The following is a 21,869-nucleotide window of genomic DNA, read 5'->3' as shown; positions in this document are numbered from 1 at the left end:
CATGCCATTCTTACTTTGACTCTTCAAGAGAAGACAACGTTAACATAGGAATAGCGATCGATCTTTCAAAATGTATTTGTATGCAACTTTACTAGTTGTGTTGCTTTGTAAAGTGGACCATATCACCAGTACCAACACACACGATGATCGTAACCCAGGATTGATGTTTGATAACCATCCTGGTTACCTTCTGTCTTTACCCGCTAACATGACCAAAGTCAAACAGATGTCCACCAAAGTATCCTGCAAGATGGATTGTGTGTTCGCTTGTGTTGAAACACCCTGGTGTCGTTCGGTCAATTTTAAGATCATAGCTGAGATGGACGGTCGTCACATCTGTGAGCTGATAGCTACTGACAACTTTACCAACCCAAAGCATTTGAAACAGGACGAGAAATTTACTCATTTGAACATTCAGGTAAGACTTCAACCATGAGGCTGTTTTGGTGTCTGTAAGAAATGGGCATAAAAAGAAGTGGAAATAGCTAGAAATTTATTCGTTAATTAATTTATAAATAGACATGCATAATTAATTTATAAATGGAGATACAGAATCCAAAAGCTCAGATTTGCTGCTTTGGCAGTTTTCTTTCTTTCTTTCTTTTTTTTTTTTCTTTTTTTTTGTTTTTTGTCCAATATAATCTGAAGGCGAATGTTTGTCAAGTTCCACTTAATCTGCTTTTTCGTTTGAAAGCTTGCCTTATAGAAAATGTAGGAATACATACAAAACCTGGCTAAATTAATATGACAAGTGAAATCGCCTTCCACACATTTTTTTTTTTTTTTTTTGCATTCGGTTCAGAATTTTTGATACTCTAGTATTTTTTTATCAATAACCTGGTTATTGTCTTATGTCACAGAACCCATGTGAAGGCAAACCTTGCCTAAATAAAGGAAAATGCTTGCTCCATAAAAACAGAAGGGATTATCGTTGCCGATGCAAGAAAGGATACAGCGGAGAAAAATGCCAACTTGGTAAGTTTTTTGCAAATATCGAAAAACAAATCTTCGAACGAATCATTGAAAGCCGTATCTATACTGCGAGACTCTATCATACACACCACCTATCAGACACACCCTAACGTAGAAGAAAGGATCTCTGCCTTTCCCTAAAGCCACGTGCATGAACATCAAGGCGAGCATCAGGAGCTTTGTTAGAACCTCTGGTTAGGATTTCTCCTGTAACTTCTTGAAGTACTGCTTCTATTTCAACGTCATTGCAGACCATGTTATAATAATGATGATGATGATGATGATGATGATGACGATGATGATGATAATAATAATAATGGAAACTTTATCTTTACTTTTATTTGAATTAAGATAATAATAATAATAAATATAATAACAATATAAAAATAAAAATAAAATAATAATAATAATAATGATAATAATAGTAATAATAAATTAATTATTCATTGTTTTGTTCACTAAAAACGAAACGAAAAAAGGGCGCGTGCGCTAGTTGATAACGCACGGGAGTAGGGTAAGGCGAAATTTAAACTGCATCCGGTTACGAAAAATAGCCCAATCGGGAATTTACATGGCGCGCGCGATAATAAGAAGTTTCCCTATCTTATTCATATGCTCTCTTGTCTTAAGTAATTCGGCTAAAATCACTTTCTTGCAAGTGCCCCAGGTCTGTAACAACCTTTTGAAGTCTACGAGCAGTTATGTCCTATTGATCACAGACTCAATAATACAGAAATCTGGAAACCTCAACAAAGTATACATTTTCTGAAAGCTGAATAAATGTAGAAACTATTCCTTTTTTCCTTTTTGTAAAATACATTTATCCTTTTAAGTTAGAGCGAATTATTCAAATTTTCACCGTGGCATATCCGCGGAGTTCGATGACAGCCGGTAATGATCGGAAACCAATGCTTATTACCTTTCCGAGATCACAAGACATCACTTGTCAAAAGTGTGTCTCCGATTTTTGATTAATTGCCCCGTTGCTTTTTTATACGCTCTTAAAGTTATGATGCCGCTATATCAGCTGTATCCGAGCCAAAATCCACGATAACTTTGGAAATAAGCAAAAAATCAAAAATCGGAGACACAGTTTTGAAGAACAACTATCCAAGATGACTTACTCAAAATTTCAGTTAAATTGGTCAAATTCCCTTTGACATCGGACTCAAAATGTACGGGTAACTGAACGCAAAATCACTTCCAAGAAAAACGCAAAAATGTTTCTGACTGAGCGGAAGCGCCTTTGTTGACACAAACCGTATTTTTTTATTACTCGCTAAATAAAAATCACTATATCGATTTTTTTTTTTTGAAGAAAATCGAAGAATATTATATATTTTATCGCAAAATGTAAAAATGTAAAAATCGATACTTTTGAGCAATTTTGGGGTACCCTGATACCTCAAGCACACAAATGTTCTACAAAGTGACGAAACAGGAACATTTCAGCGAATTAATGATTTCAAGCAGCATTTTAAAGGATCACTTGTTTTTCAGATGTCAATGAATGCGAAACAAAACCTTGTGATGCAAACGCTGCTTGTATTAATACCAAGGGATCGTATCAATGCACATGTAACAGCGGCTACCATGGTAACGGAAAACAGTGTAGCCCGTATGCCAGTAAGTACCTGTACTACCACATTACAAAGAAAAAACCCTACCATTACATGCTTATTATCTTGGTCAATATCAATCTTCACGGTTAAAATTTACCTTTTGTGTCAAACAGCTACTTGCTGATTCACTTTGAGAACGAATCAATTCAGCCAAAGGTCTCTTGGGGAAGGCTCTGCTGGATTGCAAACCAGTTGATCTGTAATAGTGACGTAGAAATGACGTCACTGCAAAGCCGAGGTGACATGAAGTCATTTCCGCCATTGAAATAAAAATTTAAATTATATGAGTGTGTCATCAGTGTTATCAAGCGCTTATTAGCAACGTTATTTTTTATTTGGTGGCTAGCAAATCCATAATTTCATGAGAAAAAATGACACTTCAGTTTTGCAAATTTTCTCAATTCTGATTGGCTAGTATCTTTTCTCAGATCAGCTGGGCAAACTTTAAAATGCTTCGTATCTTGAAATCGGAAAGTATCTCAAGGGATAAAAATATATTTTGGAAAACTTTTTAGACATGACATTAGTAATCCAGCAAGAGGTACTAAGGAAGTCCGATTTTTTTGCCAGTAACAGTTATGTGATTATGCCCTGCAAAAGGGCTATCATCAGGAAAATTACCTCATTCGATTAAATATTTTGTCACTTGGAAAATATTAACTTGCCCTTAGACTAAATAGACTATCGTTCTTCACGAACGCTCAAGTAACTGAAAAGAAAAATAAAATATAACGCGCTATATTTGATGCTGTTCGTTCTCAGGAGGACTTGATTCTTCGGCTATTTTAAGCAACTATGGCAATGCGACTTTTCTGCAAGATTTGGGTCTTTACTTGTTTCCAGTTGTGCAAAACCCAAGTAAAAGTCTTTGGGTCAGATGTTGGCACGCTGCAAATGATGGCTGGAATGTTAGAACCACATTCCACCCCCAGTGTGATGGAAATAGTCCCACAGTGACTATAGTACGTGTAGTTAGCTACGTGTTTGGTGGATACAGCGATGTTCCATGGCAGAGTAAGTAGTAAAGAGACCTACAGTGTCTATAGTACGTGTAGGTAGCTACGTGTTTGGTGGATACACAGATGTATCATGGGACAGTAAGTAGTAAAGGGACCCACAGTGACTATAGTACGTGTAGGTAGCTACGTGTTTGGTGGATGCACCGATGTATCATGTCAAAGTAAGTAGTAAAGGGACCTACAGTGACTATAGTACGTGTAGGTAGCTACGTGTTTGGTGGATGCACCGATGTATCATGTCAAAGTAAGTAGTAAAGGGACCCACAGTGACTATAGTACGTGTAGGTAGCTACGTGTTTGGTGGATGCACCGATGTATCATGTCAAAGTAAGTAGTAAAGGGACACACAGTGACTATAGTACGTGTAGGTAGCTACGTGTTTGGTGGATACACCGGTGTATCATGGGACGTTAAGCAAAAAAAGAATTATTGATGATTATTCCGCTTGCATGATTTCGGCACCATTTTCCTATCACTACCGGAGTTATTCGAAAGGTATACAAGGGCGGATACGGGTATTTCAGTAAAAAGGGGAGTTGATAATTTTTAAAAAGTTCTTTTAAGTCTTCTTTTTGCAGTACAAAGGGAAAAAATGGTTAAACCATAACATAGAGTGTACTGCATGCTGAACTGCAGGCTGTTAAGACGGCCAAATTTACGAAACTAATCGAATGAATCACATGGTTCAGTGTTGTTGATTCTTGACATATTTTGTAATTAGATGGGGGAAAAAAAAAAAGAAAAAAGAAAGATTGATTGATTGATTGATTGATTGATTGATTCACTTTTATCTAAATACGGTAATTCCATACGTTTTGCAACTTCTTTGCGTGAAAGCCGTATATAAACAGAAGCAAACTACTGTCCATGCTACTAACTTCATCAATAATAGTCTCATAAGAAATATAAATTAAAGCTAAAAATTTTGATAATAAGTTTAAAAAGTTAATACCAGATAAACAGTTCATGAAGAGTCAAACGACAAGCCGATAGCCGATAGGTTCTTCTTGAATACAGTTTTAGAGGTTGAAGATCTTATAAGGCTAAAGGTAAGGAATTCCAATTTTTTGCCCCTCTATAAGAAAAAGAACCCCTACAATATTAAGTCTTTGGGACTTTGTTAAAATCTTATTTTAGAGAATTATCCCTGAGACGAGATTTGTAAGGGTTATTTTCCGAACTAATAACGAAAAGGTCGCGAAGATATTTGGGAGCTTTATGATTTAAAATTACATCGAACATTAATAGGCTTAGGCGTTTTTCTCTACTCAAGGTTAAGTTGTCCCATTCTAATTGTTTTCAAAGAGGGAAAGAAAGGAAGAAAGAAAGAAAGAACGAAAGAACAGACAATTAGAAAGCCAAATAGAAAAAACAAATAGACAAAAAAAGTGTGCAAAGGACTTCTGGCTGGTGTTAGTAAAATGGGAAAAAAAAAGAAAACAACCCGTAATTTGTTTTTAATGGAAAAGATTTCGTAATTACTTACTGACGATTACTAACAGCTATATTTTTCGTTTTCATGAAGGTAGCGGCGGCTATACTTCGTCTTCCAAATCCTTCCTGTACTCCCTGAGGAACATCTATGGATATAGTCCAGTCAACCTGACCCTCAATGGACAAAATGATGGCAAAGCGATATATAACGGCGCTGGCTATGGTCCAGTATTTGGTGGGGGAAATGACCTGTTTATCTCGGACTTTGCTTCAAGTTACAATGACTCACTTACCAGCTTGGGCAACACATACCGTACTCACCAAATATGTAGTAGCAGAGGAACATGCACTTCTTTTATGGCCGGCAACGACAATTTTTCTCCCAATGACATAGAAGTCTTTTATGAAACCATTACCTAATATAATAGGGCTAGCACGGCATTGCAAAAGTGTATTTTGGTATTATTTACGACCATTATTAGAGTGCTTTTATTTAACCGTGAAATAATTACTTAAGTTAGGCTGTGTTCATAATGTATGGCAGAAAAAAATCTCTGAAAAAATGTTTCAAACCCCTTCATTTTACTGGTAAGAATTTTCCCCGATCCCCCCTAAATTTCACCTGCTCCCCCCTCTGCCATACATTATGAACGCAGCCTTAGTGTAAATATTACTTAGAATGTCCTTTACCGCCAAGACGTCTCCCCCGGAGATATTAGACTAGCCAGTTATAAGACTTATCTTCACTGGTCCCAAGTAACCAAGACAAACAACACATAGCGACTAACAGAAATACAGGGACGACTTTTCGCAGTCTGGTATTGTTAATATTTTTACTGCCCAGACGTCTCCCCCGGAGATATTGGACTAGCCAGCTATAAGACTTATCTTCACTTGGCCAAAGTAACCAAGGCAAACGAAAAGCGACCAACAGAAATACAGGGACGACTTCTCGCAGTCTGGTATTGTTAATATTTTTACTGCCCAGACTTCTAGTTTATCATAGAGAGGATCTAGGGGGTGTCCTGTGTCCTGCGGTGCGCCGGACACTCCACTCACGCCAGTAATTACCAATAAATTTTCGCTATTTTCTTCCAAAATTGTACAAACGCATGTCATTCCGGAGTGATTATCTCAAAAAACAAGCTCGGGACAGCCCATTTTTCTTTGCATTTTTAAAATCAGCATTAAATTTCAAAAAAAATCAATTTTCAATTTTCTGTTTATTATTTACCAAAAAGTAGTGAACCACCTTAAAGTGCTTATAAGCCTTTACACAATATTTTCAGAATTGATTCTTTAAATAGTGAATATTTGATTGTGAAAAAAATTCGTCATTTGAATGTTGGGTCTTTGAGATACGAAAGTTTATATTTCCAATATGTTAATGAATATGACGTAAAATAAGGGATTTGTGTTATTTTGTGGCAATTTTTAATATTGAACGCCGGACATTTTTTGAAAACAAATTTGTAAGAACCTTTACGTGAGTCACGAGTAAAAGGGTGATGCTTTTAAAATACTGTATTAAAGAATGAGTGCAGTTTTGTATATTAAATGATCCCTTATGTTACGTCATAGTCATTAACATATTGGGAATGTAAACCTTCGTATCTTAAAGACCCAACATTCAAATGACAAAATATTTTCACAATCAACTATCCACTATCTAAAGAATCAATTCTGAAAACATTGTGCAAAGGCTTATAAGCACTTTAAACTACGAACTGGCTTATAGTCCATGCTTCAGTATACATCCTGCTTTGATCAGTGCTTTCGCAAAGATGGCTATAGATTATTATATGGTGCCTATGATTGATTCTTGTGCTTATAAAAATTTTGGTAATGGTAGTGAGGTCTGGATTTCATTTGATTCAGAAATGTCTCTACATTATCTCTTACTTGAATTCAAATTCAATCAATTCAAATCTTTGGAGTAGGAGAGTTTTATACTGCAAACACATCCTGAAGAATGTAGGTCATCCCCTAAAAGAAAAAAGAAAAAATATTTTATATAAAAGTAAAGATCGTTGTATATGCGGAGTCCCTCATATACAAAACCAGGGGCGGCGAAAGCTGAAAATCTTTGGGGAGGTGGGCACTGGCCGGTTCAGCCCCCCTAAAACCCGGTTTCTCAGCGTTTTTCAATCTTTTTCTCATATGACGCCACCAAGACATTTACTTTTAACAGCAATAACAAAACAGCAACAACAAAAACAAACCTAATCACAAGGTGTATGATCAGACCACGTCCCTAAATAACATTTCTTTTATAGAACGATGGGCATGAGATTTAATCACAAATCAGTCCTACAAAAGGGAGTGAATTTTGTTCTTACGTTATTATTTCAGCTTCATTTCGGTCCTGAAGATTTGACCGAAGGTAGACCAAACCTTCCCATTAAGGTTCGAGATACTACACCATTTGTACCACCAACCATCACCTCTTTGCTGAGCACAATTACATGAACATGCATCGTTATCCCTATCAAATGTGGTAAACCTCATGTTGTTGGCGATCCAAGCTGAATTTGAAGAAGTCGTAAGGGAATCTCCAGCAGTACCTGAGTATCCGCTCGCACTCAGGCGATAAAAATCAGTCTCGTCGGATATAGAGAACGAAGAATACACAGCATATCCCTTGTTCCCTGTTGGAGCCTCCAGATCAATGCGCAGTTTTGTAACTTGTCTTTTGGTCAGTCGGTAGATCTTCTCAAGGCCCAGCCAAGACTCACCATTTAGGTTACCAAAACCGGTTTTGTAGTCTTGCCACCCATGGTTAAAGCTCACCAATTTGTTGTCGAGTCTTTGGAACACAGTCCACCCTCCGCCATCTGTTGTCATGTCGCAGTAGACTGGGAAGGAGCCTTTTCCATCAGGATCGATTTGATAGACTCCATCTGCAGTGTAACCAGCTGAACGGAGCTCTGAGCAATCACTGTAAACTAAATTACAATGATTATTTAGTAAAATATAGGAATTCTTTGAAGGCAACGTTCGTATGTACTGTTCAGTCAATTTACTATACTCACATATTTCGCAGTCTTTTCCTTTTGTTGCATTACATACGCAATGATATTCGTCATTGTTGTAGTCAGGGCAACACAATCCATTGTTCTGACATGCATCCGGCTCGCACTTGCTCTACAAAGATAAATGGAGTTTTCAAGCAACCGTACTGAACATTTTTTTGAATCACTTACAATAGTTGGATAATTATAAAATTCACAAAAAAATCTTTTACTTAGATTGGAGGCTATGATAATGTAAAATACTTATAAATTAGATTAAATTTAAACTAAAATTGTCAGCAATTACAACGTTACTTAGGAAAATCGAAGCCTTTCTGTTAAGTAAACTATGGCGGTAATTGGCAAACAAAACACCTTAAAACTAGAAAACTATAACCGTCCAATTTTGAGTAAATCGTAAAAACATTTTGAATATATACCGGTTTCGCGTGCGAATCAGATGTGTATCCATAAGCTGCTTAATTTAGATTCATGGGTGGATCCAGGGGGTGTCATACTCTTACATACGTCGGACATACTCTTACTCTAACGTAATCAAATCCAATAGGTCACGTGTCACGTGTCTGTACTGGAATGCAAAATTTTTGTTTTTATATTAAATTGGTTATTCTTTTTAGCTACTTGTAAAGAACTGAATGAAAACATGTGTAACCAGTGTGTTACGAAATGTAGTTTTATTACGATCTCTCGAAACAGGTTGTAGAAAGTTTGTTTGCTCACCAGTATGTTCACCCATGGGAATCAAGATGTTCATTCATTTGCTCTCATTGAATTAATCAGCACGTGATTGCTTAGCTGCAAAGGGCTTATTGTTAGGAAGCCACCATCTTGGATGTGACGTCATCTTTCAAGAGACCTACTTGGGACACCCCCTAACCAATTCCTGGATCCACCCCTAAGGTTATGAATATTTTATTATTTAGATACCGATGAAATATCAGGACTTATAAGGTTTTCTAAAATATCGTACATTCTACTCAGTGAAGATATCATATCTCCGTTGCCATAACTACGTTCTTATCAACCAATCACATTTAGGCCTTCACGGTTTCTTTCAATCCTCAAATCAAAAATGTCAAAAATGCAAACGAGAATTTTGATCATAAATTGCCTGTTTTCTTCATTTTATGAAATGCAAGAACAAAGACGGGGAAAGACTACGAACTGTCCTCATCTTGTGGTGTTTTGTCGAGTTTTGAACGCCATTTTTCAATAATTACGGTAAATCTATTTTTAAAGATTGTGAATTCTAAAATTCTCTTACGTATTTTTCTTGTTCGTATTTAGCAAGGCTAACTCAAGACAGTGATTTTTCAAGAAACTGTTGTATCATTGAACTGTTTGATCCGAGCATAGATCCGAGTCTTCATTAAAGAAATAATAGGCTTAAGTTTAATTATATAAGAGAAATCGACTATCTGTTATGCAAAGTGGGAATAAACAAAATCATTCCACTGAAACGTAATCCATTCTAACGATTATATAAAAAAGCAGCTTACAGCCTCCCTTTTCTTGGACATGAGTAAAGCCTTTGATCGTCTGAACCAATCTCTGCTCATTAAAAAATGTTGGCTTATCTAGTCAGGCAATTTCTTGGTTCCAGAGTTATCTTTCCTCAAGATATCAAATGGTGCGCATAAATTCAAGCATATCAGATCCTCTGCCAGTTCTTTATGGTGTACCACAGGGGTCCATCCTTGGACCAATGCTGTTCAATATCTACGTCAACGTTCTACCTTCGTCAATAAAGAACTGCTCTGTTGACTCTTACGTCGACAATACAAAGTTATATTTATCTTTCTCTACCACAAAAAAGGACACTGCATTGACGAATTTGCAAGAAGATTTACTTTCTATAAGGGACTGGTGCTTTGACAACTTAATTAATCCAGACAAGACTAAGTTAACTAATGATCTTTGGAACCAGACAGATGTTGTCCTAACTTCAGAACTTTAATTTATCGCTTTTTGATAAGGAACTGACTCCTAGTAAATCCATGAGAGATCTTGGTGTGATCCTGGATCCTTAACTGTCTTATGATCAACATACTGTTAACACTGTGTCCTCCTGCAGGGCCCAGTTCAAAGCCCGATTAGTGCTAATCCTGGGTTAACTCTTAATAAGACCTATAGAGTTAATCCTGGATTAGCGTTAGTGCGGCTTTGAACAACCCGGCCCTGTATTTCGTGCCTCTGTCAGATAAACAGAGGCAAGCACGCTTTTGATCAAAAATCTCTTAAGTTGATTAATTGCAGTTCGGTATGGTCTATCCGAAAAAGAATCAAAACAAATTACAGTCTGTTCAGAATTTAGCCGCCAGTGTTGTTTCCAATAAACGGAAGTATGATCATATTACACCTGTCCTTAAGACTTTAAATTGGCTACCAGTTGTTGACCAATTATATTATAGAGACGCAATTTTAGTTTTTAAATGTATTTCTGGATTGGCCCCTAAATATCTCAACAACCAGTTTTTAACACGTAATGACGTAAGTAAGCGAAATCACTAGAAATTGCCAGCTGTTAAACATTCCTCTATTTAAATCAAGCGCTGGACAGAGAACATTTTATTATAGAGCAGTTACGCTATGCCATAAGCTAGACCAATCAATTAAATTAAGGATGTAGTTTTAAGAGTAAGTTAACAGCGAATCTTCTTCGTAGATTTAGGAATTCATGATCAAGTTTTTCAATTTAAATTTTTATCTAGGTTAATATATTTCATTTACTGAACATTTGATCATTTTATACTTTACTTTTAGTTTTAGTTTTCTTTAATATACACATATACATATTTAACTTAGATTTTATATTGCTAATCAATTGTATATTGTAATTGGCGCTGAAAAGCCCCCTTGGGGATGTGTTCAATAAAGTATGTATGTATGTATGTGTTATATATCTTTAAGATTTCAAATTCTGTTCATAGTATGAACATGTTCACGATGTTCGATTAATAATGAATAGTTCAAGTTTATATGTTTGTATTGGAACTTTCATCGATATCTATATTGATAAACAGAACATTACATGGGCGCTTTGAGATATACATTTTATCTTCTCGTGTTGAATATTCTCAACACTCGAAGATAAAATTCGTATCTCCGCGCACCCATGTAATTTCCTCTATAAATAACCTTCTAGTTCATGGCAAAAAGTTCGTTTAACTTATGATATGAAACCTTGATATTTGTTAAGAATTTATTAAATTTTTACTTGTTTTTCCCCTGATTTTTCATGTTTTACAATTAGTCGTTTTGAAAAATTCTCTCTTCCTTTTCTTTTCGTTTTTGAGGATGAATGAGGACGTCACATATATTTTAAAGAATAGGAGTCAATATATATATATATCAACCCTGGATGTTAATGAATTATTCGGCAATATAAAATTCAAAAATCAGCCCCGCTCTTTCCTGATATTATCATTATCCTCGCCCCGGCTTTACATACGCGATTGACTTATAAGAAGCAGTTAATGTAGTAGTTAGATTAATTACCGCTGCACATAAGAGAAAAACAACTTGAATATATACTAAAATGAGTGAGTCCTTGTGCTGGGATGCAATATTGAGTCGTACTTACCTTAATGCTAAGATGAGTGAATCCTTGTGCTGGCTTCAAGTAGCTGGGCTTGGTGTACATGTCGGTAGAAAGAAGCTCACAAATGTGAAGGCCGTCATTCTCAGGTTGGATCTTAAAGTTGACTGATCCACACCTAGGCCTGCTTCTTGTACAAGCAAAGACACAAGCCGTTTTATCGGTAACTTTGGTCGTCATTTCTGTGGCACTCACCAAACCAGATGGTATGGAGAGAATATGATCGGGTTTGTTATAGAACGAGAACTCCCTATAGTAGTCACTGGCTGATGCACTGATGTAGTGTATGGTACACGCGAGGACTAACGCCAGGCAAGGTATAACCCATCTCGTAATTCCAGATGTGATCGACAAGCGAAAGGACATCTTCATTTCTCCTGACACTCAAGTATTCTTCCAAGGCTGTTTTATTTGTCAAAGCTTTTGACTCTGAAGCAGGTGATCATTATGTCAAGGGGTTATTGCCAATAATGTAGTTAATACACGGGTTATTATTTATTTATGTTTACTGTACAGTAGATTAAGGGCCGTAAACTTGTTAAGGTTTCTCGCCGAACTCTGAAGCAGGTGATTATTAACTCTGAAGCAGGTAGTTATTCCATAATAATATGAGTTGTAAGGCTTACCTTATCCAGAGACAAACTAACAACCGAGTCGGGATTCGAGTTAGGATCGAGTTAGAATTCGAGTTTTAGGAATCGGCGAATTATGGCTCATTTTGATTTTTAGATTCTTGCATGTTTCCGCTAACCATTAGCAACCCCTTTCTAATTCCAGCAATACATTTTAAAGGTATTTTAAAATGGGATGCCAAACCTGTTAGAGTATAAAATCAAATGCGTAGTATTTTGTTAAAGTGCCTTTCACCCTTCTGACAATATTCACAGTATTGATTCTACATGGGGTAAGATGTTAAAAAAGCCCGAAAAAAATTTAATAGTTTGAGTGTAGCTTCTTGAAGTTATAACGGTTTTTCCATGCCATATGCTAATGCGTGACGTATGAGGAGTAATCATTTAATATATACAAAACATTACTGGCACAGATAAATTAAATTTAAAATCCGTCATTGTTTTCCTAATTGCTCTTTTATCAATGATTTCAGGTTAGTTTCACATAGAAGCCGGTGTTTCGAATTACAAGGAACAACAAATAACCATAAATGCCTCCTCATACGTAACATCATTAGCATATGGCAGAACTGACCAACCAGGGGACATGTGAATATGATCATCTGGTTGCTTGACAGTTTTTAAAGCCTCCTTTGCAGACGTTATTTGTGCAGCACTGTTATCCTTCCCCACTGACGTTTAGTGGATATAGGAATAACATAACGATACAAATAACATCTGCATCTATGAGGCTAGAGAGTCGTTTTTTTAAAAATTTGTATAGCATCTTGTATCAGTTGTGTGTTTTTTTACATAAAAGGATAAACTTTATATAAAACATTTTTCACAAAATGTTTTCTTATTTGAGTGGCCATAAAATTCGAATCCTAAAACTCGAAATCCGCTCAGCGAACTCGGGAAATAGACATCCTCCCTTATCCACATGGTTAAACTTATGATCTTTATCATATAAATATATTTATTTGTCAACTTCCGTCTACTCGTAAATATTATCTTTCATGTTACGAGGTTGCAGGTGTTGTGTTGTTTCAATTCATCTCAGCTACAAATTAACTAATTAATTTTTAGGCCAAACCGACAAAATGCAAGCAACTGTTTTCTCTTTTTTTTATTATTTTATTATTTTTATTTTTTAATATGAAATATGACTTCATAAATTACGTAGGCGTGATCAGAAAATGTTCCATTTCAGAAAATGGTTTTATGTATGAGCTTAAAAAATGAGAAAAACATCTCGGTTTCCAAATGTTATCCTTCCATTGTTGGTTTTAATTTCGAGCCAAAATCTACAAGTTATTCGTAGGTAGTCATAATAAATATTTACACATAATATTATTCTAAAATTGTTAGACTGTTGTTTTAAGAAACTTTTAGTAATTCATTTAGTTTTTCTACGAAGAAATGACTTTAATGCTTGTGACATGGTTGAGAGCAAGCAATTTTCGACGAGAAAATGCCATGGCTGCTCACTCCACAATTATTTCGCTGTGCTTTTTCCACTTCTACGAAGATATGTATTTATTTCACCTTACAAAATTTGAAAGGGAAAAAATATGGGGAAGGCATTTGCCTGCGAAAGTCCCTATGAGGTGGTTATAAGTTCAAGTTCGCCGGCATTTTCATGATAATAGAAAGTTAAAGCATCGCGTTTACGGCAAAGTAAAATATCAGTTGACAAGCACAGTTTTTTTTTCAGCGCAAGTGAAAAAGGATCGAAAACGTTTCGACGTAGTAGGTGAATAGTTGAAAAAACTACTTTTACATGGAGAGAAGGTTTGTGAAAGGCATTGTTAGGTACTAGTTACAACGGGATCTTCCTTCAGTAAGCTTTAATGGTGGAACTTGCTTATTCTAGGTACTTTTACAACTTTGTGAAAGGATGTGCTACTCTTATACCCGGCATGCGATATGACAGGTTATACTACTTCGAGTTGGTACCGTTCTCTCAAGGTTGCGTGCGCACCGAACTTGACGGACCACAAAATTGTAAAACGAAATTCATAGAAATGTATGTTAATTCTCATTATAAAGCTCCTGTTCTGGTATCGTGGCCCGTCAAGTTCCTTAAATTTGGATGCGCACGCAACCTTGAGAAAATGGTCTATAACCTACTTTCGCTGACAGCTGATATACATCATCAATTCGTCCACTAAGTTAATATTTCTAAATCAAACTAACCACCAGCTTTTACCGTATGTTTTTCCGTATGGTATATCGGCAGACAACAGCAACTATGTATATCTAATTATGACGTACTGCTATGTCACTACCAATTTTATCTTCATGCTTTAATTCTTTTGGAAACCGTCGATTACAATAATAATAATAATGATAATGATAATAATAATATGAATAATAATAGAATAATAACAATAATAATAATAATAATAATAATAAATAATAATAATAATAATAATAATAATAACAATAATAATAATAATAACAATAATAATAATAAATAATAATAAAATAATAATAATAATAATGATAATGATAATATGAATAATAATGATGATAATGATAATGATAATGATAATGATGATGATGATGATGATGATAATAATCTTAATCATATCCTTTTTGTAATCACTACCAAATCCTGCAATCTGATTGGTTCAAGGGAGTGCGATTAATTCCCAAATCGCATCCTTAGGAGATCTTATTCGCATCCTAAAAAATTATTTTTTTGAAACAAAAAGTAAAACAAAATAAAACAAAAAAATCAACATAAAAAAAAAATTTTTTAAGATGTTTTTTTTTTGTTCGCATTTAGGTCTACTATATCAAATTGATTATTCGGCACTTTTTCTTGTGTCTTTTTCTTGTGTATGATTACAAAAAGGATATGATTACGTGGTAATTGAACTTCGTGTTGTGCAATTTTAGTCTGAAATCAAACTTGCAATTACAAATCGCACTCCTGCTACGCGGTCGTGCGATTTTGTAATCGCGCGTTTGATTTCAGACCAAATTGCACTCCACTCAGTTCAATTACCATCATTTATTGCACATATAATTAAATCAAATATGCTCCAAGAAAACTCTCTCACATTGTGATTTTCAGAGAGGTCCTGGAATGAACTTAAAATGAAACAAACGGATAAATAGGACACTACATTAAAATAGATATAAATTGAGAAACTAAACTGATTATTTGAACTTGTGATATGGCAACTGCCAGAACTGTTTCATGCTTCAATATATTAGATAAAATGATCCTGTATCTCGAGTTATTTTACTTGCTTTGTGACTACAATATTATATGACCTAAACCTTGTTAAATTTCTAATAAACTTACTCTATTAGTTTTAAACACTGACTTAACCACTTCTTAATGCAAATGAAGTCAAAACTGACATTCATGACCTCAACTAATATTAATTTGGTCGGGGTAACCTTAAATAATCATGTACGTCCCTAAGGTATATTAGGAATTATTTCACCATGCAAAGTTTGCGGGGGGAAAAACATGGTAAATGCATTTGCCTGCGAACGTCTTATAAGCCCTTAGATGTAATGTTCAAATACGAGTTGCTGTATTCTATTGGGGTTTCAAAATCCTCGTGGAATTTGAAACCCCAATATAGAATGACAGTGACGAGTATTTGACACGACATCTTATACTACTAATTTTTGTTGTAATGTTTTTTTATTTTATTTCAAAGTTCTAGTACTTTGAAATATTTCAAAGTCCGAGAAGTAGGACTTAGAAATATTTCAAAGTACTAGAACTTTGAAATGGTCGTTTTTGATGGGGGTTTCAAACTACTGCATGTGGTACGAATAAGAAACCCTGGTTGGTCGATGAGCTCATGAATAATTAATGAGTATAAGCTATAACAATTTTATACGAGGCTTTTCATGCAGGGAAGAGCAACGTACAATAATCCATGCTTCAGTATGCCTCCTAATTTAATCACGTGCTTTCGCAAAGATAGTCGTAGATTATATGGTGCCTATAATTGATTCTTGTGCTTCTAAAAACTTTGGTTGTGGTAGTGAGGTCTGGATTTCATTTGATTCAGAAATGTCTCTGCATTATCTCAAACTTGAATCAAATCCAATAATAATTTCATCTTTGAGATAGGAGAGTTTCATACTGCAAACACATCCTGAAGAATGTATGTCATCCCCTAAAGTATAGAAAAAGATATTTATATATATAAGAGTAAAGAACGTTGTATATGCGGAGTACCTCATATAAAACCAGGCTTCATGAGCGTTTTGACACTCCTTTTCTCATATATAACGCCACCAAGTTTTTACTTCACAGTTGGTATTGAATTTGTTTAACGATTGAATTAGATGGATCACTTCATGAAAATGGATCATCATGACGTACTAGACTGCATGGTTCAGTTGGGGATTTCAGGAAAGGGATGGACTCGAAGCATGCTGAAGAATGCCTACACTACTTTCTTTGCCTTTTAGGCAATTACAAACAAACAAACGAACAAACGAACAAACGAACAAACGAACAAACGAACAAACGAACAAACGAACAAACGAACAGATGGACAGTCAGACCGACAGTCAGACCGACAGACAGACCGACAGACAGACCGACAGACAGACAAACAGACAGACAAACAAACAAACAAACAGACAAACAAACAAACAAACAAACAGACAAACAAACAAACAGACAAATAGACAAACAAGGTTAATGTTTAGGACATTATCTCTTAATTTATTTATTTATTTATTTTTTTTTGCAGAAAAATATACATGAGATTTGATCGCAAATCAAACCTACAAAAAGGAATAAATTATATTCTTACTTTATTTCAGCTTCATTTCGGTCCTGAAGATTTGACCAAAGGTAGACCAAGTTTTCGTATTTAGGCATGAGACACCGCACCATCCCCACCACCAACCCACATTTGAAGCACAATGACATGATGGGCATGCATCGTTATCCTTATCAGGTGTGCTAAACCTCCTGTTGTTGGCGACATAATTTGGATGTGAAGGGGCTGTGAGGGGATTTCCAGCAGTACCGGAGTATCCGCTCGCACTCAGGCGATAAAAATCAGTCTCGTCGGATATAGAGAACGAAGAATACACAGCATATCCCTTGTTCCCTGTTGGAGCCTCCAGATCAATGCGCAGTTTTGTAACTTGTCTTTTGGTCAGTCGGTAGACTTTCTCAAGGCCCAACCAAAACTCACCATTCAGGTTACCAAAACCGGTTTTGTAGTCTTGCCACCCACGGGTAAAGCTCACCAAATTGTTGTCGAGTCTTTGAAACACAGTCCACCCTCCGCCATCTGTTGTCATGTCGCAGTAGGCTGGGAAGGAGCCTTTTCCATCAGGATCGATTTGATAGACTCCATCTGCAGTGTAACCAGCTGAACGTAGCTCTGAGCAATCACTGTAAACTAAATCAGACGTAAAATAGTTAGTGAATAACATATTTTTTACAGCCATGTATATATATAATGCATTGGCCAATTCAACACAAACGCAGGGGTCAGCAACATACGCACGACAAACAAGAAGTTGCAGCCTTTATTTATATCTAAGGCGGGATACGGAGTACGTTTGTAGATTTGCAAATAATAGATAATTTCCAAAAATCTCTTGATCATGAAATTTTTGGAAATTATCGCCCTATCTCTAATTTAAAGAATATCTCCAAGATTATTGGAAAAGTCGTTTCCCTTCAGCTAAATGATTATCTGTCTCTGAACAATCTCCATGAACCATTGCAGTCTGCATACAAAACATTTCATAGCTGTGAAACTGCTCTTCTTCGAGTACAAAATGATATCCTCCACTCCATTGACAATCGTTCTTGTGTTGCCATGCTACTCTTGGACCTATCTGCTGCATTTGACACAGTTGATCATCAAATTCTTCTAGATCGTCTCCATACAAAATTTGGCATTTCTGGCATAGCTCTTCAATGGTTTAAGTCCTACCTCACTGATCGCTTTCAATTTGTTTCCATTGATGATTTTTCTTCTGAAGCCCTTCAACTTGATTGTGGCGTACCTCAGGTTCTGTACTTGGTCCTTTGTTGTATCTCCTTTATACTTCTCCAGTAGCTGATATCCTCCGAATACACAGAATGTCTTTCCACCTTTATGCTGATGACACTCAATTATATATTCCTTTCTCCTGTAATGATGATTTGTCCCTTAATGATTCCATGAATCTGATTGAAAACTGTCTATCTGATATTGATGCTTGGATGACTACAAATAAATTGAAACTAAATAAAGGCAAAACTGAATTCCTGTTATTTTCTTCAAAGCACAGCCCACAGTTAACTCTTCCTTCTCTTCAATTTGGTTCTGATGTGATAATGCCCTCAATGCATGCTCGGAACATTGGTGTCATATTTGATACGCATCTTACTTTGGTTCGTCATGTGAATAATATTTGCAAGTCTTCTTTTTATCATCTCAGAAACATTGCTAAAATAAGAAAATACATCTCTTTGAAAACAACTGAAACTCTCGTCCACGCGTTCATATCCTCCAAACTCGACAACTGTAACTCTCTGCTCTTTGGCTTACCAAACAAACTCTTAGATAAACTACAATCTGTACAGAATGCTGCTGCCAGAATAATCACTCTTTCCCATAAACATGACCACATTACACCTATCCTCGTTAATCTGCATTGGCTACCAATTGAATCTAGAATCAAATATAAAATCCTATTACTTACTTTTAAAGCTCTTCATGGCCAATCTCCTATCTATATCCGGGAACTCATTTCAGTGTATAAACCGAACCGTAATCTTCGTTCTGCATCACAAGTTCTTCTATCAGCACATTCTTATAATCTTAAATCTTATGGTCATCGCTCCTTCTCTGTGGCTGCTCCTGAACTCTGGAACTCACTTCCAATATCTCTCCGAAATGCATCAAGTCTTGCCTCATTCAAAACTGAACTTAAAACTTATCTCTTCAAATTAGCATATTCTTTGTAAATAATTTTATTTTGTCGTTGTCTTTGTCGTTTGTTTACTAGCGCTTAGAACAGATTTGTATTTGCGCTTTATAAATAAATATTATTATTATTATTATTATTATTATATTTGTCTGGATCCTTTTCACCAATCCGCTTGCAATTCAACAATATTTTTATACTCACAAATTTCGCAGTCTTTTCCTTTTGTTGCATTACATACGCAATGATATTCGTCATTGTCGTAGTCGGGAGAACACAATCCATTGTTCAGACATGGATTCTCGCACTTGTTCTACATAGAAAAATGGGATAATCAGAACTGACCTCTTTTTTGATCAATGGAGTTTGGATCAATTTATTTTGACTGACAAGATAAGTAAATCCTTGAGCTGGAATGCAATATTGAGTCGTACCTACCCTGATGCTAAGATGAGTGAATCCTTGTGCTGGGATGCAATATTGAGTCGTACCTACCCTGATGCTAAGATGAGTGAATCCTTGTGCTGGGATGCAATATTGAGTCGTACCTACCCTGATGCCAAGATGAGTGAATCCTTGTGCTGGGTACCAATATTGAGTCGTACCTACCTTAATGCTAAGATGAGCGAATCCTTGTGCTGGCTTCAAGTAACTGAGCTTGGTGTACATGTCGGTAGAAAGAAGCTCACAAATGTGAAGGCCGTCATTCTCACGCTGGATCTTAAAGTTGACTGATCCACACCAAGGCCTGCTCTTTGTACAAGCGAAGATACAAGCCATTTTATCGGTAACTTTGGTCGTCATTTCTGTGGCATTCACCAAACCAGATGGTATGGAGAGAATATGATCGGGTTTGTTATAGAACGAGAACTCCCTATAGTAGTCACTGGCTGATGCACTGATGTAGTGTATGGTACACGCGAGGACTAACGCCAGGCAAGGTATGACCCCCGTCATTCTATAAATTTGATCGAATAGCGAACTGGGACATCTTCTTTTTTCCTCGCACTCAAGTGTTCTTCCAAGACTGTTTTAACATATTAATGTTGCGTAACTAGTCTTCTGAGCAGGTGCATATAGCTAAAGGGCTTTTGCATAATAATATAGAGGGCGTATGTGAACGACACAATAGTGTTATTGATGCAGTTATTATTTATTTTGACCTGTCATTATATGCCATTGGTACACTTATTATTATTTTTTTATATATCTGTCAGAGAAACTTTAAAAGCAAAATTACGCAGTTTCAAATTTACAGCTTGTTATTTTATTTTTCTGTTTCTTGTACTGGAGGGAGAGAAAAAGATCTAGAAAGGAAGAAATAGAAATGAGTGAGGGAGAATTTGTGAGAGAGAGCCCACACGCAGAAGAAATTTTTCAAAGGTCAATGTGAGCTGTTTTCAATAATGAATGGACAATAGACCCCTTGCATGTGACGTCAAAACAGCTCAATCTGGGGTCAAAATAAAAGAATTCACTTCTCTTGAGAATCGAAATCTTTTATGATGTTAATATATTCAATTGTTTTGATCCTCAGGTAGGGATTTAGTGCAAGGGTTGTATAATAATACAAACTAAACATTCCGTTATATCATCCAGCGTACGTTTTATTCACAGGTTGTGAGCTGAACGTCTGTGCTTACGTTCCTTGTTATTCAAACGTGAGTACCTGAAAACATCACCAAGCACTTCTACCCCCCGATGACCAAATATAGCGTGGGAAATTTTTTTTTGAATGGTTCTTAACCAGTCTCGGATTTGAAAATAGAGGTTTTTTGTCTCTAGGCAGTCAACAAACAAACAACGTATGTTTTTTATTGTCCAAAATCTCTGTCCATATGAGTCATGCAGTGTGAGACTCCGCTATCCAACTGAGAACTCTTGAAACAGGTGTCATTGTATAGCAAATGGAATGGGTTCGAGTGCAGTTTAAGAAAAAAATATCACGAGTGCAAACGCAGTTCAAAATCAAGATTTTAAAAAACCAAACTAAACCAAAAAAGAATGAAAGAAAGAAAGAAAGAAAGAAAAAAAAAGAAAGAAAGAAAGAAAGGAACTGAAGAAAGAAAGAAACAGCATGACGTTTTACGTTATATTTTTGCGAAAATTAAATAAAATTTACAAATACCGTATAAATTCTAAACTGAAGCCTTCATTTTTTTGCCGCGATGGGGCAGTCCTGGAAACTCATTTGATCAGGTTTCTTTTACTAATAGTATATCAACATCAAAAAAATTTTTGATCAAAATGTTTTTGATTTCATTTTGCAAAATGGTTTCGCCTTTTTTTGCACAGCTAGTGATTTTAAAAATATCAATAAATAGCAGACTGAACCACAATCGATAATTTTTGATTAAAAATAAAAATTTCGATAGTCATTTTCGATGGTCATATTATTGCAAAGCAATCTCTACTTATATTAAGAGTAACAGAGCCAAAGGAGTACAGTAAGTACGAAAGCCGTCTACTGTTTTAGGGGGTCGGTGTCCACTGGTACTGAACGAAGCTTGGGATTGGACAAAATAACAAAAACAAAGAAAGCATGGATTATGGTGAACAATGCGTATTGTTCTACATGTGAGCTGCGTTCTTTGTTTTATCTCACCATTCATTGTTTGTTCATCCACTCCCAGGCTTCGTTCTGCCGGTTGTGGATT

General features: G+C 35.9%; 2 protein-coding genes across 3 annotated transcripts; one reads left to right on the top strand and one right to left on the bottom strand.

Moving 5' to 3' along the window:
- Window positions 1-27: 27 nt before the first annotated feature.
- On the top strand, window positions 28-6,255 carry LOC116304599 (uncharacterized). Its single transcript, XM_031714362.2, has 5 exons — window positions 28-418; window positions 861-975; window positions 2,473-2,598; window positions 3,357-3,608; window positions 5,139-6,255. The coding sequence occupies exons 1-5, from the start codon at window positions 71-73 to the stop codon at window positions 5,465-5,467; spliced, it is 1,170 nt and encodes a 389-aa protein (XP_031570222.2). The 5' UTR covers window positions 28-70; the 3' UTR covers window positions 5,468-6,255.
- Window positions 6,256-7,009: 754 nt separating this feature from the next.
- LOC116304589 (microfibril-associated glycoprotein 4) lies at window positions 7,010-21,159 on the bottom strand. 2 transcript variants are annotated; one of them, XM_089034007.1, is made up of 4 exons: window positions 19,822-21,159; window positions 19,417-19,525; window positions 17,091-17,690; window positions 7,010-7,033 (listed from the first exon to the last, which is right to left on the bottom strand). In XM_089034007.1, exons 1-3 carry the CDS (start codon window positions 20,167-20,169, stop codon window positions 17,092-17,094), a joined length of 1,056 nt encoding a protein of 351 aa, XP_088890133.1. In that variant the 5' UTR covers window positions 20,170-21,159; the 3' UTR covers window positions 7,010-7,033; window position 17,091. The 2 variants fall into 2 exon arrangements, with proteins under 2 accessions (XP_088890133.1, XP_088890127.1); XM_089034001.1 differs by lacking the exon at window positions 7,010-7,033 and adding an exon at window positions 14,811-16,442.
- Window positions 21,160-21,869: the final 710 nt, after the last annotated feature.

This window comes from Actinia tenebrosa, unplaced genomic scaffold, assembly GCF_029948245.1.
Source record: "Actinia tenebrosa isolate PJP-AT-01 unplaced genomic scaffold, QUT_ActTen_1.0 PGA_scaffold0__85_contigs__length_37466705, whole genome shotgun sequence".
NCBI classification, from domain to species: Eukaryota; Metazoa; Cnidaria; class Anthozoa; order Actiniaria; family Actiniidae; genus Actinia; species Actinia tenebrosa.
The sequence above is the reverse complement of the archived record's forward strand: the minus strand, read 5'-3'. Positions and strand labels throughout refer to the sequence as shown.

Bases quoted from the DNA above. Each gene is read 5' to 3' on its own strand.
- LOC116304599 (XM_031714362.2), top strand. From the start codon at position 71: ATGTATTTGTATGCAACTTTACTAGTTGTGTTGCTTTGTAAAGTGGAC. The intron at 976-2,472 runs GTAAGTTTTTTG...CTTGTTTTTCAG, and splicing joins CGGAGAAAAATGCCAACTTG to ATGTCAATGAATGCGAAACA. The intron at 2,599-3,356 runs GTAAGTACCTGT...GTTCGTTCTCAG, and splicing joins ACAGTGTAGCCCGTATGCCA to GAGGACTTGATTCTTCGGCT.
- LOC116304589 (XM_089034007.1), bottom strand. From the start codon at position 20,169: ATGACGGGGGTCATACCTTGCCTGGCGTTAGTCCTCGCGTGTACCATA. The intron at 19,526-19,821 runs GTAGGTACGACT...TTTTCTATGTAG, and splicing joins TCGCTCATCTTAGCATTAAG to AACAAGTGCGAGAATCCATG. The intron at 17,691-19,416 runs GTGAGTATAAAA...CGTCTGATTTAG, and splicing joins AGGAAAAGACTGCGAAATTT to TTTACAGTGATTGCTCAGAG.